The 22538-nt window shown below is 42.9% G+C and overlaps 2 protein-coding genes across 2 annotated transcripts; one reads left to right on the top strand and one right to left on the bottom strand.

The window, feature by feature from the left end:
• The first annotated feature begins 320 nt into the window (after positions 1-320).
• LOC131880368 (SET and MYND domain-containing protein 4-like) lies at positions 321-3579 on the top strand. The gene is made up of 3 exons (XM_059226984.1): positions 321-1600; positions 1837-1958; positions 2046-3579. The coding sequence occupies exons 1-3, from the start codon at positions 556-558 to the stop codon at positions 3153-3155; spliced, it is 2277 nt and encodes a 758-aa protein (XP_059082967.1). The 5' UTR covers positions 321-555; the 3' UTR covers positions 3156-3579.
• Positions 3580-8899: 5320 nt separating this feature from the next.
• Positions 8900-15021, bottom strand: LOC131880518 (protein capicua homolog). Its single transcript, XM_059227174.1, has 2 exons — positions 13217-15021; positions 8900-13143 (listed from the first exon to the last, which is right to left on the bottom strand). Exons 1-2 carry the CDS (start codon positions 13949-13951, stop codon positions 9202-9204), a joined length of 4677 nt encoding a protein of 1558 aa, XP_059083157.1. The 5' UTR covers positions 13952-15021; the 3' UTR covers positions 8900-9201.
• Between the last annotated feature and the right edge of the window lie 7517 nt (positions 15022-22538).

Genomic DNA, 22538 nt, shown 5'->3' with positions numbered 1-22538 from the left:
CCCACCTCCTACTTAGCCAGCTCACTCACTACCTGCCTGACTTCCCCTACACGCATCAGGCATACACCCAACCGGGTCCATCCACTTGGGCTCTCAGATCAGGGAGGTCAAAACATGCCCATCTTTCCTCGCTCGCCCGCTGGCCCGCGCCTTCGTCTCCAGCTCCTCTTTGGCCACTTGCCAGCTGACCCAGCCGGGCCAATTAGCCCATTCAGCCCTCCTGCGTTAGCCCATTGCTGTGAGTGCCCGTGGCCCAAGCCTGGGCTAAGAACAGTGACTCCTCACCAGAGGTCAGCAGAACCTAGCCAGCTGTCTGTGAGTGAGCCTGCCTGCCGTGCCTGATCTGTCGGAGTGCCGTCGGACTGATCGAAATTCTCGTGGAAACTCAGAGCTTGATATTAATAGTGGTGGCATGCCTTCCTCCCGTTCCTCCATACACATCTCGCATTGATTCAAGTTCTTCTGTGTATTCCTGGAGTGATAGCCGTCCTCGACATTGGCCTCCATCGTGTTCATGGCCATGACATCGCTACCTGATCCCGGAAGACCGGGAGTATGACCGCCTCGTCGTCTTCCGCCTCGTCCAACATCACGCCTCCGGTCGCTTCATCCGGCGGCGGGGCACTCATGGCCTCGTCAGCCTCGTCAGCCTCGCCTCAGGGCCCTGGGGGCTCATCGGGTGGGGGTTCACAGGCCGATTTCGAGTCGTTCTATCATGGCGTGTGTTCCGAGCTCCAGAATAAGGGCGAGGTCCATTCCATGAGCAAATCCTTTGCTCTCTTGGGATCAGATGAGGATCGGATCCGGTTTTTGTTAGACAAGAACTTTGCCGGCACGCATCTGAAATTGGGCGGCACCGGGGGTGGAGGAGCCAGTAGTAATGGGGGCGGGTCGTCGAGCTCGGCTTGGTGGCGGGAGTTCAATTTCCGGCACAAGGATCGGGCAGAATCTCAGCGTTTGCGCAACTTGGGCAATCAAGTGTACCAGAAGAATAAACTGACCGAAGCCTTGGAGTACTATACGCAAAGTGTGTGCTCCGCCCCTCATCCACCCCCGCCCAATTCGTTCCTGCTCCCTGGTACGGAGCCCGAGGAGAGCTTTCCGCATGAAGAATTGGCCTTGGGCTATGCCAATCGATCGGCCGTGTTGTTCCAGATGAAAGAGTACGACTTGTGCATCCGCGATATCACCCGCGCCTTTGACAATAGTTACCCCAATAATTTGATGTACAAACTGTTTGAGCGAAAGGCTCGTTGCTCCAAGGCCTTGAAAGACTTTCCCCGAGCCTTGGAGAGTATGAAGAGTGCCGAGATGTGGATGAAACACTCGACCTTGTCTGAGACCAAGAGCTCGAGCTTCAAGAAAGAAATCAGTAAACAAGTGGAATTCTTGGAAGACAAAGTGGCGCAAATGAAGATCTCCGACTTCACCGAGACGGCTGAGAATCGCAAAGTCGTCACGGCTCCGCCCACAGTCTTGGAGCCGCCCAAGTTCTCGGCCGACGAGAGTAAAGAGTTGCCCGGAGCGCGGAAAGAGCTTCAGCTTGTCTACACCGAGGACAAAGGGCGTCATGTCGTGGCGGCTGAAGACATCAGTCCAGGTAACATGCAAAATGTCGGGAAAGTTTGTTGGCTGGCGAGAAGTGATGGACCCAAACTTCGTATTTTTGTTCGTTTCCCAGGAATGGTATTTATTGCAGTTTGATTTCAACATTTTATGAAAGCCTTGCACCGTCAAGTGTGGACAGGTTTGGGTGCTGAAGAGGGTCCGTTGCACTTTGTCGCCCATCAAAATATCTAGAGGAAAAAGTTACTATGGCGATTGTTTTCTTTTCAGGAGAAATCCTCATCGTCGAGAATCCATATTCTTCCATCCTTTTGCCTGAATATTACTCAACCCATTGTCAAACATGCTTCCATAGAACGATTGCTCCCATACCCTGCTGGTGCTGTGCAACTGTGAGTTAGCTTGACATTAGACTGCCAATTCGACGACAAGTTTTCCCTAGTTTTTCATCCACAAAGTTATTACTCCGCTTTTTCCAGGTGCGATTTTGCTGTGATGAATGCCGAACCGAGGCTTGGGAGCGGTTTCATAAAGTGGAATGCCAACAGTTGAATCTCATTCTCAACTCGGCCGTCGGGAAAAATGCCATGCTAGCCTTCCGAATCCTGACTTCGTCAGGCAAGATCTATTTGGAATATGTCATCAACAAGGTTCACGAAGAGAATGAGAGTCGTAAAAAGTCTAAAGATGGCGGAGAACGCGCCTTGGGCTTCAACGAGGACTTGATCTACGATCCGGCGGATTACCGAACCATTTTCTCTTTGATTGCCAACACCAAACATCGCGGGGTGGGCGATCTGTTCAAGCGATCACTCATGGCCGTGTACCTTCTCAAGGTATTGGAGATGACGCCTTTCTTCTACAACGGAGGGTCCGATCCCCGAAACGTCAAGTTACAGGACAAGGTCGGCATGGGAGCGGTCATTCTGAAGCATCTCCAGAATCTGCCGTGCAACGCCCACGAAATATCCGAAATGGAGCTCACAGGCGGTAGTAATGCCCGAGACTCGACCGTTCACGAGATCGGCGCCGCCAGCTACGGGATTCTGAGTCTTTTGAATCACTCCTGTGATCCCAATGTGGTGCGCCACTACTACAGCAACAATGCCGTAGTACGAGCCATCCGAACCATTCGGAAAGGTGAAGAGCTCTTGGACAACTACGGCTACCATTATGCCGTGATGCCCAAGGAGGAGCGACAGAGGAAGCTGCACAATCAATACTACTTCCATTGCGCTTGCTTTGCATGCTCTCAAAATTGGCCCGTGTACACTAGTCTGAATGTGAGCCCCGCTCCTCTGCCGACGTTGAGCCCGTCCGAGCAGAAAACGGCCATTCAAGAGCTCCAAAAGTCATCCAAGCTCTACAAGAAGTCCTTTGAGAATGTGCTTCAAGGGAACTTCCAGGACGCGTTGCCCATTCTATTGGAACACTTGCGGTTCTTGGATCAGTTCATCGCCCGACCCTTTCGAGAATACAACGATTGCCAGGAGGCCATCAAACAGTGCTATAGCGCCACGGCCAATTGCTATAGGACGAAGGCATCGGGTAATAGTGGCAATAAGAAGGAAAAAGATGCCATAGTATAGAGAAGAAGGAGAACAGTCCCTGAATTGGGGCCCTCGGACAAGTGCTCGGAGTCCTCGGAGCGAGCCAGATTGGGGTTGGAAATTTTGATCTGGATCTGATTGTTGACTGCCATTTGGCAACTGATTTTTTTTTGTCCAAGACAATCCTCAAATCAACACAGTAATAAGAAAATAACGGTAAATAATAAGGATAATACCAGGGTGAGTGACAAGAACACTCACTTTCATTGCCACAGTACTAATCTAGTGTCGAAAAAGTACTCTCCTCGGATAAGGTGAGAATCCACACAATCAGCAGCATAAAAATTACACACCTATAAGAAAGCGATATTGTAATTTATCCTCCCTCAATTTTATAAATACATCCTGTCTATCTCCGACGAACCTTGTTAGGAATAAATTTGATTGTTTTGTGCCATATTAATCCCAGCCTTGTCATTTCAACTGGTTCCAAGAGCTTCCAAAGAATGCTTGTTCTACTGCAAGCTAAAACCACTTTTGGGACAATAAAGGAAGAGGAGAAGATAGCGCCATCACAATTTTTAGGTGGCCATTCAAACTTTTGGGCTACAATAGTTCTTTGTTAAGGGATTGTACAGTTTACGTAAAGAAAACACGTTTTTATTCATTAACATTCGCGAAACATGCTTTAAAGCTTCAAATAGCAGATTTTGGACTTTTGCTAGTTGAAATTTTCTTATTTTTACTGATGCCGTTTGAAAACCCGAGGACAGTTTTTGGTTTAATCTGACGAGTGGTAATTTGCTTTCTTATTGCCTAGATTTTATTGAAAATTAGGCCAATGACCTCCCACAAATGAAGATGACAGAGTCATCAGACAGCTGTTGCTTAAACGACCCATCAGGGATTCTTCACTAGAGACCACTTTTATACATATTTGCACTTACTTAACATTATGTTGCACCTTTTTTGCACATTTGACCTAAAACTGTCTATTTTGGTTGAACTCAGAACTTTCATTGCCTTGCAATTGATTTTAAAGTTTGAAATGAAAGGTTGCCGCCAAAGAAAAGACATAATAAGCTTATTTTTAAACAATTGATGTCAAAAGTTAAATTGTGCAGGCCCAAAGTACTTCACTTTTGGTTGAGAAACAAGGGAGAACAGAAATGAAACAAGCCAATTTCAAGTCAAGAGAAAAGCTAAGCAGGCGCTAAGATAGTTAAGCAGCACAAAAAAAAAAACGAAACATAGCTGCCTTGCTTACCTCCTCCAGGCTAACTGTGTTCTCTTTTTCAGAAAGAAAACTTTTCTCCAGTAAGATCAATGTATAACTAGAAAAAGATTTGAATATCCTCCTTTTTTATTATACTTCCACCTTTTCTTACACTTTCTGACCTGTTTTGCACCTTTTTCTGCACATTTTGAGCTTATTTTTTGCACCTTTCTGTCTCAAGAGGCTTTGCTATTTTGCATATTTTGCCCGTCCCTAGTCATGACTCGTGAGGTTTCGGAATATTTCTGTTAGGTTTTCCCATAGATAACTTCATATATAGATCGATCAAGGGCGCTGCGATCGCGTCTTTTCGTCTCAGCTGTCGCTGGTGGAAAAAATGTTTCATTCGTAGTCAAGCTACTTAGGACAACTATGGTGCAAATTTGAATCGTTGACGGCTCGTCCAAATTCAGAGTAGAAACCCCTAATAAGACTCCTTGTCAAGCAATTGTTCTCGTCCAACACGCTTCATAAAACGGGTTTGAGTAAGTTGTCCGACCACATTTTTAAGAACGAAATTTTGAAGAGGTTAAAATGGGGCTCAAGTTAAAGTTTTCATCCATGTGGTGGAAACACTTAACTGAAACGCAAGGAACAAGCCTGGGTTCAGGCTGACCTCCAGAGGTGTCGGAATGACCTTGTTTACGTATAGGCGCAATCATGTCGCCCACATTCAAGCACATTGTTGGGAGATTGAAACGAAATTCCGAATGCCTCATCATTGCGTTGCAATTTCGGATACATTTTGTTACACTTTCGAGATTTTCGAGATGCGGTGCTAAACAAGGGCAATCAATAGAGTACATGATTTGCTCTACGAATGTCCAAATTTTTTTTTTACATGTTACGTGCAAGATGCCCTAAAAACATGTTTTTTATTATTCTACCGCTCTTTCTACCTGTATATTTGTAAGATTCAAAAGAAATTAAGATTGAAGATAAATAACAAACGTTTCATGAGAATAATTCAACTTGCCTGAAGCGAGATTCATCAAGTCGGCCATTAAACTCTTTGATCTGAAGGAAAAACTCCGGACGAAATTAAAAGTTGTGATTGGTAATTTGACATTTACACTTTAACAGTGATAAAAAAATTCTAGGTCTTATGTTGAATTGATAGTACCACATTGTCAATTGAAACATTGACGATCCTTAAGAAGTAAACCATCATCCACGAGAGCTGTTCTCAAATGACTCTACTGCCAAAAACAAGGTTTATGAGACTACATCCGAAGAAAATCCATTAGTATATGATCCCTTACATAAATATGTTGCTCCTGGAGTTTGAAACGAAAATCTGAATGCATCATTAGTGCATTGCATTATTGTTACATTTCGTTACACTTTCGAGATAAGTTACTAAAATGAGGGCAAATGCGTATGTATGTGATTTGCAGAGCAAAACTACATTTTTTTTGATTGCATTATGCCAAAAACACTTTGATTTTTATCCTATTCTAACGCTCTTTGTTCATTTATGTTTGTAAAAATCAAAAGAAATTGTAAGAAAACGTGAACGATGACCATTTCATGGGAATAATTCAACTTGCCCAAAGCGAGATTTCACGAAATATCTTTGTCCCTTTTCCACCAGCGTCAGCTGACCTGAAGAGACGCTCATGCGGTGCTGCTCCTGTTGAGCTTAAGCATTCTAGTTATGGTTTTCTATGGGTTTTCCCCTCGGAAAGTTTGTCTTATATCTTCTTCGAACCTCTTAATTTGCTCAGGAAGTGCATTTTTTTGGCTTGGATTTGATTTTTTACAGTGTATCTCAACTGGATTGACGAATGGGTAGCTATAACTTGGCCGTCCTGGAGTTAAAAATATTTTTTAGTGCTATGAAATGCGGGACGGAAAAACGAGAGGGGGAAGAAAATGTAAAATAAAGAATTAAGCAGCAAGCAAGGTCGTTCCTGTTGTAATGAAAGAGCTCAGACGAGTTTAAGGTGACAACACCAATTATACCATACAGTCCACAACTATCGCGGGTCCATCAACAATTAATACGGAGCATAGAAGTGTTTCATTTGAGCGTTGGGGGTTTTCCTCAAGAACGGCCCAATTCTGCTCAAAGTTGATTTTAACAAAGAGAGGAATTGAAGTCTTAATGAGCCAAGTTGACATGTTCATTATGGCGCTTGCCACTTTCAGTTTTGGTTGATGGGCTAAATATTGGTTTGATTTTACTATAACTTTGGTTCCATACGTATATTCATCCTTTTGATGTACTGGTACATAAATAAAACCACGAGAGGAAGTTATTGAACTCAGATTTGTCGTTAGAAAATACAATCTATTATTTTGGTAAATCTTTTGATGTTATTCGGCAAGCCTATGACCCTAATTTTCTTCAAATTCATCAGATTTACAAAAAAGCAAGAGAAGTTTTGATCAAGAGATTAAGAATTGTTGTAGTAGGTCTTTGAGTTGAAGATATTAACTTTTTATTGAGGTCCAACGTTGCTCACTTCAAGAAATGATTGGGAACAACCTAAATGATGTTGAATAAGCTAATTTGTCCTTATTCTAACTTTTTAAACCTGTTTGAGGCGTTTTGGTTAGAATACTTTTCTTGACAAAGATGATTTATTTGCAGTCTTGAAATATAGTCTACACGTTTTCTCATACTTTTTTCTCTAAACTCTAGGCTTGGCAATTTTCAACCAATAGTGATGTGACAATTTTTTTTTGCTTCTTTTGGGCCAAAAAATACGGGATATTTTCATCTAACATGACGGAAATTTGCGTCTTTTGCTCGGGTTGCTACTCCCTGATACTGATGTGATTAATCTGCTTGCGCCTCAAACTTTCAAACCAATACTGCCAAGTGCGATCCAAGCTGGATTTGTTTTGGTCCCAAAATGTACGTTCCCCTGACCTAAAAAAGTCCAGCTTGGATGAAACTTGCGCGTGCTCTGCGTCGACCTAGGGAGGCAAGAGAGTAAGTAGATAGAGCTAGTGCCGTTGGAGGAGCCAAGGACGGAAGGAGCGGGCGGCTCCTACTCCTCCACCTCTAGCACTTCTTACCCTTGCCTCCCTAAGTCGACCCAATCCACTCGGACATGAAACTGGTTGATTGCATGGTTCAGATTTGCCCTCAATCCACTTACTCTCCACTTCTCTACTTTTCCACCCTCAGAGAGTAGCAAACCCTCGTAAAAGAAATAGCTATTGTCAAACTTTGTTTCCAAGACAACTAGAAATGACTTTGGAGGTCACTTGCCCTCAATTACTTACGAACCATGCAACTGTCAAGCCAAAAGTTATGAAAAGTGCCAGCTTTAAGTCCAAAGAGACAAGGTAAGCCAGTAAGGATAAGACCAGGTAAGATAGGAAAGTAGCAAAAAAAACCGCAATAAAGCTGTTGTCCTTCCTTATTATCTCTAGGCCACCTAACTTTTCTTTCGTGACAAGAGGAAAAAAATCGATCACTTTGGGAACTCCATCAATGGTGCAGCAGATCTGTTTGGTTTTGTTTGACAGCTCACTCACTCGGGCTGCCATCTGATGACGGTTATCCCAATTGAAGGATATTCCCGCTCCCTTATCACAATCAACATTAATTATTACCTCACCCTCGGGAATGGCCGCAGGTTGGACCATTTAAGCTTGTCAAAGCAGCACCTCATGCTGTAACTTAAGTAATTAGCAGGTAACAAAATGAAGAGTATTGTTACCTGCTAATTACTTAGAGTGTCCAAGCACAAAAAGGTAGTATTGATATTCTGAAATGCTGGTCCAGTGAACATAAATACATTCGATTACACCTTTCATAAAAGCTTGAACTCGGATAGCCTATGATTTCACTGGGGTTCCCATTACCGCAACCTTCAATGAGTTAGAATATCAAAGGGGTCCGTCCAAAAATAGTTTTATCAGACTCGCCCCACTACTAGAAGAACGCGGTATTATTCTTTCTTTTATTAGTCTACTCTTAGCTATTTTTCTCTTTTTTTAGTTTCTAACGGCTACAGGGAATGTTATCCCCAGAACTATCACAATGAAAGGTTATAGTTCGTCTATTTTGTAGGTTTTAATATCTATATAATATTTGGTCTAACAACGAGTCTGAGTTGGAAGACCGAGAGAGTCCTTGGATGAAGGGTTGATCTGAAATGCTATTTCAAAATTTGTTCAAGTCTGACTTAAAGGATGCTACAGGATCAACAACGCGTTCCTTACGAATGTTAGAAGGAACCACATTAAAGATGCTTTTGAAAACATAGAAATAAATGCTTTTCGCACCCTCTCTGAACACTGAACAGTCCCAACTCTTTTAGTCTCTCCCAAAACGAGGGCTCGCTCATTTCATCACTGTTCCTAGTGAAACAAAGTGAGGAGACGTGGTGCAGTGGTTAGCGAATTGTCCTAGAATGAGAGAGGCCCCCGGTTCGATTCTCCTACTTTTAGGCGCTAACCACACCCACAGATGGAAACCATGGACCCCACGGCCATTCTTGAAGGTACGTGATCAATTCCATTATTTTCATTTCAACTCCTCCAAGAATTCATAAGAAACTTAACTTTGCGTTTATTGGAAAATCAAAATTTCTCTCTCTATATAGTTCTTTTGTTCAGGATAATCATAATACGTATAATATTAACTTCAGATTTGTCATCGTGCGTGATAATGAGTTCAGTTGTTGCACCAATCCATATATTATGAGTTCTTGTGAACGTGGCAAAAATCTTCTCCCTCGGCGTCATGGGTTCCAAGCCTGTTCCAGAAGTTCAACCTATGAGTTCACCGATCGATCACGATGCTACAGAAGATGCAAACGGAATGGAACACTAGCGATACTTTTGTGACTATGCCTTGTTGATCTCTTCCACCTTGTGAGGTGAGTTGTGGTAGGGCAACTCGAAAGTCGTTCCAGAAAGAGAGATCGTTGTTGAAGTGGGTGTGGTGGCTGGAGAAGGGGTTTGAGCCATCATCTTTTGCCGTACCTCTCGAATCTTGAGCTGGAGACAGAGCTTGGAAGGAAAAGCCAAAGGGTTCTTGCATTGGAAGGCAGTGGTCGCCTGATTGGACGGGAAGAGGCCGTGATCGTGGAAGAGTTGCATCACCAATTGTCTCCGATGGTCCAGTGTGCGTTTTAGAGACGAAGGCCGGTCTCCTCGACTCCCAGGGGTGGTGGGGGAAATCAAGTCGGAATCCAAGGGAGTGGCGATTTGATCAGCCTCTCTCAAGGCCGACTCCGGGTTAAAGTCTGGTCCAAAGAACGTATTGCCACTCATGGGCTTGGGGGTGGCAGTCTTGATGGGCGTGTCTGCGTCTGAGCCCAATGTATCGGTGTCCACCGGGGTAGGCGGAGCCATACGCGTTTTCTTGCGGTAGCTTTGAACGAATACTTGTGGCGAAGATGGTAGTGACGGCATCTTCCCTGGTGATTCTCCAGGCTTGAATTCTGGGAGAGAGGAGAATTTCTCCTGGAAATTTACTTGCTCCAGTACCTCCTCCATTCCGTCCTCCTTGGTGGCCTTTTTGAAGAAGCTCTTTTTCTCAGTTGGCGTCTCGGGAAGTTCCTGAGGCTCCTCGGGCTGTTTTAACTGAGCAGGTGTTGGTCCCAAGACAAAGTTCTCTGGAGACCGTAGCATGGGTCTGGATGCGGTTTGCAAATTTAGGGCCGGCAACGCCGTATTTCCCGCAATAACCGGCACGAGATAATGAATGGCGGTGGTGTCCTTTGAAGAATTGAGACCCGTACTATGGGATTGCAAAATAAGTAGCTTCTGTACCTGACCTGATTTGTCTCGGTTGTGTTCCAAATTTGGAACCGTCTTGAATGCGCTCTCCGATGTGACTTTGAAAGGCCCGTCCTCAGTGGTCAGTCGTCTATCGATTCCATTTGGGGCTCTCTCCACGTCAAAAGCGGGCCTTTTCTTTCCTTGAGGTTGTTGCATAGTCTGGTGAGGGAAGGTCTTCGTTTCCAAAAGATCTGCCTCACTCTCAACATCAGTTTCGGTGTCTGAGACCTTCTCTTTACATTTCAAGTCGTCAAGGTCCTCCTTTTCTTCCAGGGGCTCTAATTTTCCTCCAACACTACCAATTGAGCTTGTCGAGGATTTTCTTCGGTCTTTTGCACACCATTTCCACTCGGGATGAGCCTTGAAATGAGCCTCTTTGACTTGATTGGCCAAATCGTGGTATTTTTGCTTCTCCTCTGCCCCCAAAGAGTACCACCATTCACCTAAAATCTTGGACACGGTCCGATTATCTTGGTTTGGATGTTTTTCGTGAACCAGGGGTCGATGGCGCTTGCTAAAAATCATAAAGGCATTCATAGGGCGCCTGATCCTTGGAATACCCTTTCTTTTAACACTCCCTCCACTGCCCATGGTTCCACCGTGGTCTTGAGCATCAAAAACCTCGTCGTCAGTCAACGAATAGTCACTCAAGTCTTGAGGCTCTTTTCTCTCACCTTCCCCATTTTTTTTGGATTCTGACTTGTGGCCGCCGGTATTGTTGTTGTTATTAGCATTAGCATTAGCGTTTGTGTTATTGTTGTTGTTTGTACTAGGGGGGTGATGATGCCCGTTGCTTTGCTTCTGCGCAGAAGATGAGTTCTCACCTCCATCTCCACCTCTTGAACTAGGGCCAACTCGAGTGATGCTGTTGGTGGTAATACCATTCGAAGTCGATGCAGGCAAAATTGGTATTAGCGAATGCCATGGATAGACCACTTTGACTGCATCGTCTTGACCGGCATGTGGAGGTGAAACACCATTATTTTCGGCTTTCTTAGGTTGATCGGTAACCGAGGCCTTTCTCTCTTCGAGGGACGACTTGACAGCCATCTGCGCGGGCATTGATTGTCTCGCCGGATGAGAAGGAGATGTTATGGATGGAGCTGTTATCGGGGCCATGGTTAAAACCGGTAACAGCTGCAACGGGTTTGGGTGAATATGGGAGGCAATGGTGGTGGTGGAAATACTTCTGGTGGAAGAGGAAGAGTGGGGAGGATTTGCTTGGCTGGGGCCATTGGTTAAGAGTACAACCTGTTGCCTTGAGGCACCTTGCCCCACGTGAAGCGTTGCCGAGGATGGGACTCGTTGCTCAGTCGTTCTAACTGGCTGATTGGGATTGGTGGTGGGACGAGTGGCGGAGCTTTCAGTCAATCCAACTTTTCCCAAGCCCTCTGAGGCTTGAACAGTAATAGTTGCCTTTCCGTAAGACTCTTGACTGGGTGATAATACTGTGGTCTTATGTGGAACCACATAATAGAGTGCCGCAGGAGAAGGCACACTCCCTTTGTCCTTCATCTCTCCAGCAGATAATGCTCGGTTCCCTTGCTTAACTGGAATTACTGCGATCGTTTGATGGGAAGCATGCTGTGATGACATGGATGAAGGTTGTTGTGTGATCCTTGATTGTACATCGGAAGACCTGGTCAAGGTCATAATTTGGGTGCCCGTGGTTCCCAGGCCTTGTGAAACTGCCTGAACAATCAATCTACTTGCACCACTGGTCTGACTCGACGTATTTGGAACATAGATAATTTGTTGAGGACGATGTTGGTTTGGAGGAATTTGCTCCACTCGTTTAGTTGCAATTGAAGATGACCCATGAGGGAAATCACTCTGACCAAACACTGGACTAGGTTGTGAAGGTTGAGATGCTGTGAGCTTCGGCTGACTTGTGGAGAGATTAGAATGCAAACCTTGCACCAAGGAAGCAGAGGGTCGGAGGAGTTCTGGGCGAATCACACCGGCCAAAGGTTTCGTTATGAATCTTGGCGTGGGTATAGGAGACCCAGAGGTGTGGAGTCCTCTGGCACATTTGCTCTTGGGAGCATCCATCAGGGCCTGGTGAGCATTGGCTGCAGCTGACGCTACAGTGGGATGAGCAACAATGGGCATAAACACGTTATGACGTGATCCAATGGTTTTTGGAGACTGGAGGACCCTTGGAGAGCAATGACCCGCTAAGATGGGAGAAAATCCAGGTGTGTTTGGTCGAGATGTATTGCTTAGAGACACTAATAAATTGGCTGCTTCCATTCGATCTGCATCTGAGCCTCGGAGTGGTGTTTGAAGGCCCAAGCCACTTTCCAAATTGGACTTTGGGATGAAGGGATTGCCATGAGCCATACTGTGTCTGAGGAACGACTTCCCCTTGAGGCTCAGATGTCTTGAACAGTAGCCTCTTCGCTGAGACTCTTTTGCACAGGTTTCTCTGGAACACAACCGCCGCCATTGCTTCCCGTTGAACTTCTTCCGAATTCCATTGGGCATGGACAGGACATCACCCTTCTTGTACTTGTTTGGTGTGGCATTCAGGGATCTAGGACTTGAAGGCGTGGACCGAACTTTACTTCCTCCAGTCATCATCCCGGGTTCTAGACTAGACGTGCTAGCTCGACCTTGTGAGGTGCTACTGGATCGTTTGTTATTGCTCGATTCTCCCAAGGCTCCCGGTGTGAGAGATATGTATCGACCAGGAGTCAATGGACCAGATTCGCCCATGAACGAGATGTCCTCTTTCTTCAGATCATCATCACTTTCCTCGGGGTCGTAAAGAGGTGTGGGTGTCGCGTTAGATATGCAAAAGTTGGGATGGCTGACTTCTTCCCACCAAGGAGGGAGAAGTTGTCTCACATGAGCACGTTTGAACCATGTCTTTTCCTCAGCTCCGCCCATACTAATGAGGAACTGAGGCGGTGAGGTTGCAATGTCATGGACCACGCCCTCTTGAAACAAATTGCTATCCTCCGTTTCCAATTTGACCGCCACCCGATGTTTGGGCAAGACCTGTGAAAAAAAGGGTAAACATCAGAAGTAGCATTAACTTTTCGTTCTTTTGGTAATGGAGACGAGATCGTACCTTGTGCGACATTGGAACTGCATCACTGATGATTGTATCGTATTCGCTTTGAGCTAGAACTTCATGGTAGATGAGTGGCTGATCTTCACCGTCAAACAAAATTGATACAGAGTACCCTTCAAACACCTTCTTTATCACACCCGGACAAAAATATTGGTCTCGCCGAGCCAACACGCGATGGCCAATCCAATCGCTTAAGTTGATATCAAACTTCTGCTCATTCTTCACATCATTTCCAGGTATACGATCCGTCGTCCTGAACTTGGCATCTTCGGTCGGGGATAACTTCCGGATTTGCACCGAACCACTTGTGGTCACCACGTGGTGCTTGGAGATTTCTATTACCGGGCTAACTAAGCTCCGTCCTTTCAAAATGGGCGATGGAATGGCCCGAATTCGCGGCTCTTCTTTGATTTGAAGACCTTTTCCATTGCTATTTCCGGTAGATAGATCGACTGCCGTACTTTGTTGGGGACTTTGTTCTCCAAGATCCAGAGGGCCTGCTCGCATGTTTGGGAACATGGCCTGATGGTGAGCATGGCCCTCGGATGGAAAAGCATCTTCATGCTTGACCATGGCACGTGGGTTTGATAGTAAATGGTCGGGTTCTATCTTGGTGAGAGAGACAGAACTATTACGTTCATGGCACCTTGTAGAATCTGGACCATTTCCTTGCGGAACAGGAGAGAAGTCTCCATAATCCGAAGGGAGAAATTTTCGCTTTTTGGGTAACATGACCCTCTTGTCTTATGTGTCACCAATCGGTCTTGATGTAGAGAAATATGAACCACCCGGTGATTTGGGTTCCGTGCATCTTCCAATGCCAATGCAATAAAAGTCGGCTGCTTCTGTGTACGTATGTTGATGGTCAGACTTTGGCAATTGCGATCAACAATTGCCCAACCGGGTGAATGAATCTACGTTAGGAACAACAAGGACTTCCCAAGAAAATACGAGTGAATTCCTCCAATTGATTCTTGCTCTGAGATTGCAGAATACGCATCACTTGTTCTTTTGAAGAGGCACTTAGAAAACACAAATTACGATCTAGGTTCTTTGCCAAAATGGCAACACGGGCTACACTCTGTGGTATTATTGCGTCCCTTTTAACTCTCATGGACAATCTGTTGCTTAGAGCGGTTCCAGGAAACTGTTGGAACTTGAAGGACTGAGAGAACAGCTCTTCATGTCCTTGAAGAGAGCAACGCTCCCAGGGTCGGAGGGGTTATTTGCCAACAAACTCGTAGAGTTGCAACTTTTCCATGACTCACTTGGAAGCAAATACATTTCCTGCGATATCCTTTCCGGCCCGTGGTCTAGACTCTCATTCACTCGCTTTGTGACTGACTGACTGACTGACGAAACTACGTTACGTTCAGATTGACCAGAAGGCAAGTACTATACACGACTCGGGCAGTGACTTGTTTTTTGAGGAGGCGAGTCGGTGGACAACGGCGACTCCGATGGAAATGGTGGTGGTGGCGGTATCGGCGACAAGGTTGAGGATGATGATCACCTTTCCATTCAGTTCCTGACTACTTTTCAATAACACTGGCAAGACATCACTTGGGGATGTTTCCCCTTTCCTCTGGCACAATGATCATCGTCGGGCACTCCAGGTTTTTGGCTTGTTCTCAACAACACGATCCGTGCCGAACTTTATCCATCCAGGAGATGGGTACACGGAGGAGGGAAGGAAGATACGTGCGTGCGGACGGACGTACTTCTTGCGCCTCAAAAAAATCGGACTCTAAACTTCCTCCTTGTCCTCCTGCAGCTCCTCCCAACGCAGTTCTTGATGTCCTCCGTACACGCGACAGGCACCACTATCACTACTACAACTTCTACTACACTTTCGTATCATGGGCATGTGTGAGATAGAGAGTGTGAGTGCGTGACGTGAGTGAGTGAGTGAGTGAGTGTATGTATATAATATGTATGAGACAGCCACCGGACCTGGACAAAGGACCGCTCGCCGTAAAGCAGTAGCACAAGTCATGGTCCTAGTCACACCGTTCACCGGTGTGTGCATCCATTGCGTTGCACGAGGGGGGGACTCTGATCCCATCTTCTAAATACGGCCCAACCCTCCTCCTCCTCCTCGTCCTCGTCTTACTACTCCATGGAGCCTGAGTGTGTGCGAGCATTTCTTTCTTCTTCCTCCGTTCCTCTAGTTCCTACTTTCCTCTATTTCGCCTTCTTCGTTCATCCTCGTGGCTCCTTGTCGCGGTGGTGGTGGAAGTGAAGGTGGTGGAGGTGGCTATAGACCACGTCCTCTTTCTGCTCTTATCCTCGATCCTTGTTCCTTGTCAGCCAGACACGCTGGATGGGAATGTGAAATTGTGAACCCGAACCGGACTGCTCGGTCTTTTTCATCCACAGTACCACATACTACAGAGTCTACCGCTTGTACACATTAGTCGCTCTTTCCCCGACCAACCCGCACAGTCCAAACTTCAAACAGACAAAGCCAACTTGCATGTAGCACACTCAAGCACATATATTTCAGCACGAGTCCATCTACTACTCGTCTACGACACCGTCCTCGACAACGTATAGTGAGTGAGGCGGGAGTCCGTACTTTGCACTTGGGTGAGGTCGAGACCGAGGCCGCGTCAAAGTTAGCCAAGCCCAAGCGAACATGATGGGAATTTGGGGAAGGCATTTCGTGGGGAGCTTGAGAAAATGTCTATATCACTATTGCTAACACGACTAAGTACAAGCAAAGGGCTTGCTACCTGCTACCCTTGAGGTTGATTGGTTGTTCCAAAGAAATTGGTTGAAAAAGATCTAGTAACGTGTCAAAAGCTGTACATTGATCAATGGAGCGTTTCCATGGTTCCGTTTTCCACGAGGTCGTCGTGCCCTCTTGGATGAATGAGCGAGTGCGAAGTTGGTTGTTAATTTATCTATCTCCATGGCACTTCTCGAGGACGGTCACCAGACCCTTCAGACGATATTGCTTATTTGAACCTTATAAAGTCAATGAGAGTTTTGCTTTTCTAACAAAGAACATAACTTCCTATTAACTCTGACTTTATAAGGAGAGAGTAATATGGTCTTTGTACAATTTTTGGCATTTTAATCCGTTGGCCAAGAAAGAATATGATTGAAAATAGATGTGAACAGACTGCTCTGTTTTAGAAATTGAATTTCTTGAAGAAATAAACCACCATTTCAATAAAACAAATGTAAAAAACTTATGAGTTTCGTCAAAATAGTTTGGTTTTTTAGGCGCTAAACTGTTGCAAAAAAAGTTGTGAAAACGTGGAAATAAAGTGAAAAAAAATAATTTTAAAAAGGTTGTAATTTGACCTGGTAAATCAGCTTTCAATGTTTGGGGATCCTTCGAAGGTCTTGCAAGTGAAAAAAGGCTAAATGATCTATTTTTTACTTACTTCTTTTTAAAAATGGTGCGAAATATGATCTCTTTTTCCTCCCAAAATTGGAAAACATTACTTTATATGTTACAAATTGGAAAACATTACTTTACATGTTACAAATGCAAACAGCAATCTACTTAAATGAATTTCAATGTGTGCCCTAATAAGAGCATACAGTTTGGTCAAAAGTAATGAATACAGAGTTAAGAAAGTTAACTTTTAGGTAATGATTCAATGTTAGCCACAATTAACAAAGGGAGCTTTTAAATCAATGATGCCCATCATAGGTCCCTTGTAACACAAAGCAATCATGATTTTGCTTCTTGAGGTGATTTTGCTTTGTTACCTCAATTTCAAAATAATTTAAATGACCAGCTCGGAACTTTGCATGCAACTAGGTTTGCACCAAGAGTAGAATGCATAACTTCACAATATTGTGGAAATAACGTTAGAATATAAACATGTTGCAAAAGAGAACTAATGGTCGTTCAACTAATCTTGGCCACTTTTAAAAGGCATCATTTAAAAAAATAAAATTTCTTTCCTTAACCACTCATGAATGGACGAAAACGCTTGCTCTTTACCGGTGCAGAATTTAATTGCAATATTGATGTTTTACTTCTTCAGACAACAATTGCTTGGTAACTTCAACAAAAACTAGCCTTTTGCATTTGTGAAAAATCAGCGGTCTCTTGATAATTCCTTGCATGGAGGAATTAACGATAGATGTTGCATAGAGTCAACTGATGAGTAACATCTGCCATTTGTAACTCCAAAAACGTAAAAATATAAATTCTTGATCCCCACTCTGTGAGTAAGAAACGTTGATGGATCAGATATCATATGAATATCAAGACTAAGTAAAATGAATCCGTTTTCCGTCTTGAAGTGCTGAGGATCTCATGCCTAGTAGCGGTAAGGAAGTCCACAAAAAGAAACAATAACTATAGGAAACTTTCTTTCCAATCCTTATTTATAGGACTTTTACCTTGCTACACTGACAAAGCAGCTTGAATAGCGCCGTGACGCGTGATTTCTAGGAAAACCGCCTCCACTACGCTTAGGTCCATATACGTTCATCTCTTCAGAGGTAGATCCCAACAGCAATTCCGAGAATGGGACAAGAGTACGTTCGTGCAAAGTCCAGTCTACAACGTGAAAAGGCCTGTGAGCAAACCTATGTCAGTTAATTATGATTACGATTGCATTGGTCTGAAATGTATTAAATTGCAATTATTGTCTTTGGAAATTTGTTGAATTAAATATACTTTCCAATTAATTTTTCCTGCTCTTGTACAGTTATGAGTAGGGGTCGGAAAAAAAATTATTTCAGGATAAATTAAGTTCTAAACTGTATTAACCATTTTGGGACAAAAAACCTTTTTAGCGAATTTTAACCATAAAACCGAGGATTTTCGAGGAAATTAAAGAGTTTTGGTCATTTTTAAGCGAAATTTAGGAGAAGTTTTGGGTAGAAAGAATTTCAGGGCTACTTTGGCCATGGTCTTACAATGTTTGTCGCCGCTCAAAGATTTGTTTGACCTTGAACCCCAAGCTTTCATTATGAAGGACTGGAAGAACTGTTGAACACATACAATAGTGCTATATTGCAGATGACCTAATTTTAGCCCTAAGCCGTTTGGTAACCCTCCCACCGTGGTGAGAGCAATTCTCTCAGGGAGGGGGAAGGATTTTCATAAGTCAAAAAGAGTGGCCCATAATTTCTTTCCACCCTGTACAGTACATTTCATATGATGACTTTTACAAAAAAAAAACATTTAGTATTTTCATTTCGTATTTCTTGTGTTTCAATTTTTAACAGATTCTTTTATTTTAATCATCTCTTCCTCGGAATACGTGTACGTATTGATAGGCTTTGACAGGTAAATGAAGATGTGTATTTTACTTCTTCTACGAACCATTACGTAAGTTTTTGTATTAAATTGCCTTAAATTCTCACACACCGATGACATCGAATTTAGAGACCACTCATCTGCTTTGTCCTGGACCATGATTTCAGGATGCTTCAAATTGTGATTTTCATCTAGAAGTTACAGATATGTGCGTACATTAGAATTCAATTTTACTTTGATGTAAAGGCAAGACTATATTTCTGAGCTCAAATACGCAAGAAGATCGTGAAAAACAATAATCAAGCCATTTTTCCCGTAAAAGCCAACATGATAAATGAATAACCAAACAAATAAAAAATTGTTATTCCACCTTTTTATAACTTATTTTTACGTTTTCGGAACTTATTTTGGCAGATTATCATAACTAATGTTATAATTATAACTATTTCGACCAAATCACATGCTATTTTACGACCCTTAGTTATGAGTAACTGTTTCACAACCCCATTTCGAGCAATTCTTTTCAATTTTTGACTGATATTTGTCCTTAGGGTTTTAAAACCATTAGTTTGCCAATCATTGTTAGATTTAGGGGGTGTCTCAAGAATACTGGACCATCCAAAGTTCAATGATATTAAATCTGTAAATCCCTACAATACAACGAGTAAATCAGATTTTATTACATACAGGGATGAATTTTAGACCACATCATTTCAAGGTGCTTTTCAAGATGTTCAAAATTTGCAGTATTGTTAAAATTAGGACCCTGTGATTTATGAGTGCCAATTGAATTTACATCAGCGAAAAATACTAGCACTAGGCTAGACTCCACACCTATGTCTCAGAAGCTCGTTTACCTTCATTTGAAACATCTTTATCCGTCTCCTTCTTACTTTGTTTCCGTTTGCAAGGACTTTTTTTAATCATTCCGTTCAGGATGATCAGACGAAGAGTTAAACCCCTCGCCAGATCATTTAAGTTTTTTGCAAATATACCAAATTCAACTCCCTCTTTTCTATTTTGGAAAGTCAGGAAGAAAGGGAGTTGCACTTGATAAAGCCATACCAGCCATCAAGGGTTTATTCCATGCAAAAATTCAAACCGAGGGGCCAAAACAGAATCAATTATTTACCATAAATGAAGCATTAGTTCAAAAAGTGTCCTTATGTCAAAGAACCAAGAAAGAGAACTTCATTTCTTGTAAATATAATGAGGACACCTAATAAATAACCCATTAAATGCAGTCGTTTGCCTAACATTTTGTAACAGAAAAAATACAAGTACATTTTCTTAACGTTTTTTCGAATTTTTATGAATTCTAAAAAGCGTTTATTCGACGTCTAGTCATCACTGATCAGTGTATGTCAAAGATAAAACATACTGCAGTTTGAACCCATCCATGCATATCCAGAGGTATTTTTAAAAAGTTTAAGAGTGTCTTTCGTAACCGGCAGTCTTTCTTCGACAGTTCAGGGAAACCAGCTACTCATTTGCAACCCTCTTTGAATCCTATTCAACTTGCAAATTAATAAAAAATCCGCCCTCTACTTATCAAATATGCTTTTGAGTGACTGCATAATTTCACTTATACCTTGACTCCATCTGTCTGCTGTGCACATTAAATGAATAAGTATTATAATAACAAATATCAAAGCTACTTCTTAGTCAAAAAAATAATTCAGGAATTTTGGTTGTTGTTTTATATGATATTTCAAATTTTTTGAAAATAATTGTTGCAGTTTTATGCCGTTGACAACTGATGAAGCACTTCATCCCTTGATTTGAACTCCTCAGGAGAAATTGTTGGCATATTCAACAAAAAAAAATGTCATTTCAGCTTCACTAAAAAGTATAATACCCTTTTTTGTTCATTTTGATATCGTGTTTTCAATTTCACTTTTAACTGATGTCCATTTCTCAAAGTTAGCAATTTCCTTTAGATTTCCCTAACCTTATTAAATAACAGTATTATGTTGGTCGAAATGGAGAAAGAAATGTACTATTTTCTTCGTATTGCTACTTGGCACTATTACAAGACTTGTACCATTTACCAACGACAGAAAGTCAGCGGATCCGGCTGGCCCTTCAACATAAGGCTGATCTGGAATTTTGTTGAAAAACTTCTCCAAATCTGATTTGGTTAATAAAACTCAGACTCAAAGGAATCGATTTCTCTTGAAATTCCTAGCACCGCATGTGGATAGCAACAGTTCCATCTGCAGCATCCTTATCAAACTTGTGAACTTAGGACCAACCTTATACGGACGTACAGTATGTTTGTCATGTACAAGAGCTCCCATTCTTTCAGAACTGAGTTTGGATGATTGTTTCACCAACATCCCTCGACTATTCATGCAACATCGTGCCCTGCCCACTGCGTACGTACTTCATGGCGTACCCTGAGTTCTTTCAATCTCATGATGATGCTCCTCCTGTCTCTATGCCCACTTTTCCTGACCTATCGGCTGTTGGTTAGTGACCTTGGATAGTCTTTTCACCCCGTCACGAGTTCTCCATCCAAATTTAAGCTTTGAAAACAAGTGCTTCCGAGGTGGAACAGTGATTCATTTTTGACATAACGTGTACAAAGGCTGTCATGAATGAACAAAGCATACAAATATCAATGACCGCAAGGCAAATTGATTCAAAAAACATTTCGGGCCAGAAACTTTGTTCCCGAACTCAGGGTTGGTTACTTAGAAATTTCTAGGTTCTTCCACAACACACTGGATTGTTGTGTACATGCAGATATCAGCTGATACGAGTATTTTCGTGGCTTATCCGCTTGACCCCTTCAAAGAAACAATTAAATTCTGCGTACACCTAACTTCTCAACTCAGATTGGTTGAAGCATGTGGCAAAGCCGTCAAGTAGTCATAAAGATAAGCCACAAAAATATCTGTTATGTTTATCTGAAATCCTATCCTATCAATCAATTACTCTTTCAAAAATAAATACAATACTTTATTGGCACTCTTTGTCACGTGATATTCTTTTGCAAAAGAGCTCCTTGCTTCTTAAAATATTATTTCGATTCCAACAGTGAATAACAGATAAAAATATAATGAACATGTATTTTTTTTTGTGCGGACTTCCTTACCGCTACCGGGATTGGAATCCCAGCAGTTCAAGACGAGAAGATTATTTATTTTACTTGACTTTTAATTATATATATTATTTGATCGACCAATGAATTGGAGTTGGCTGATCTGGCTAATCCTTGAATATAAGGTTGATCCGGAATTTTAGTCAAAAACTTGTCCAAGTCTGACTTAAATCTTGCTACTGGATCAACCCCTTACTAAGCCTAAGAATATTTGAAGGCAGCAAATTGAACAAAGAAGGAGCCCGAGAAAGAATTAGAAGAGATGTGGTCTTGATTGTTTTAACTAGCCTGGATTCTCGAGGGCTTGAAGGTGCTCTCAAAACGCCCATTAAGCCTCTACAGTCACTACAATTGACCCTAAATCCTGGGTTGGGACAAAGCTCATGAATGCATTTGAAAACGTACAATATCAGATACCTTTCTTACCATCTCTGAGTACTGTACAATCCCAACCGTTCTAACCTCTCCCAATACGAGAGCTCTCTCATATCTTCAATGTTCCTAGTAAAACATCTTTGGACCTGCTCGAGCTTTTGCAAACCTGCTGAACTAATTGGAGCCCAAATGGGCGAGGCATATTCAAGATGCGGCTGAACAATCGACTTGTCCAGAGTTAGCATCGTGACACTATCTCTGGACTTAAACGTGCGATATATCCAACCACATGTTTGAAAAGCCTTACCAACTTTCAACTGGATATGCTCATCGAACTTTCCATTATCTTGGAGGAATACACCTAAATCCTTCAGGGATGAGACCTGCTGAATGCCCTTACCTTCATCATCTAATAGTGGAGTGTCTAATGGCGTCGACCCAAAGGTCATTGAGCGGAATTTCATTCCATTCAAGGCCATGTTACTTGCAGCAACCCAGAAATAAATTTGGTCTAGGACCTTTGCAGACAACCGGAATCCTGACCATTCCTACCAACTACCAATTTTGTATCATCAGCATAGGAAGAGATACTGAAATTACTACTA

The sequence above is a fragment of the Tigriopus californicus genome, chromosome 5, assembly GCF_007210705.1.
Source record: "Tigriopus californicus strain San Diego chromosome 5, Tcal_SD_v2.1, whole genome shotgun sequence".
Classification (NCBI taxonomy): Eukaryota; Metazoa; Arthropoda; class Copepoda; order Harpacticoida; family Harpacticidae; genus Tigriopus; species Tigriopus californicus.
Note: the sequence above shows the minus strand (reverse complement) of the source record. Positions and strands in the feature narration are given on the sequence as shown.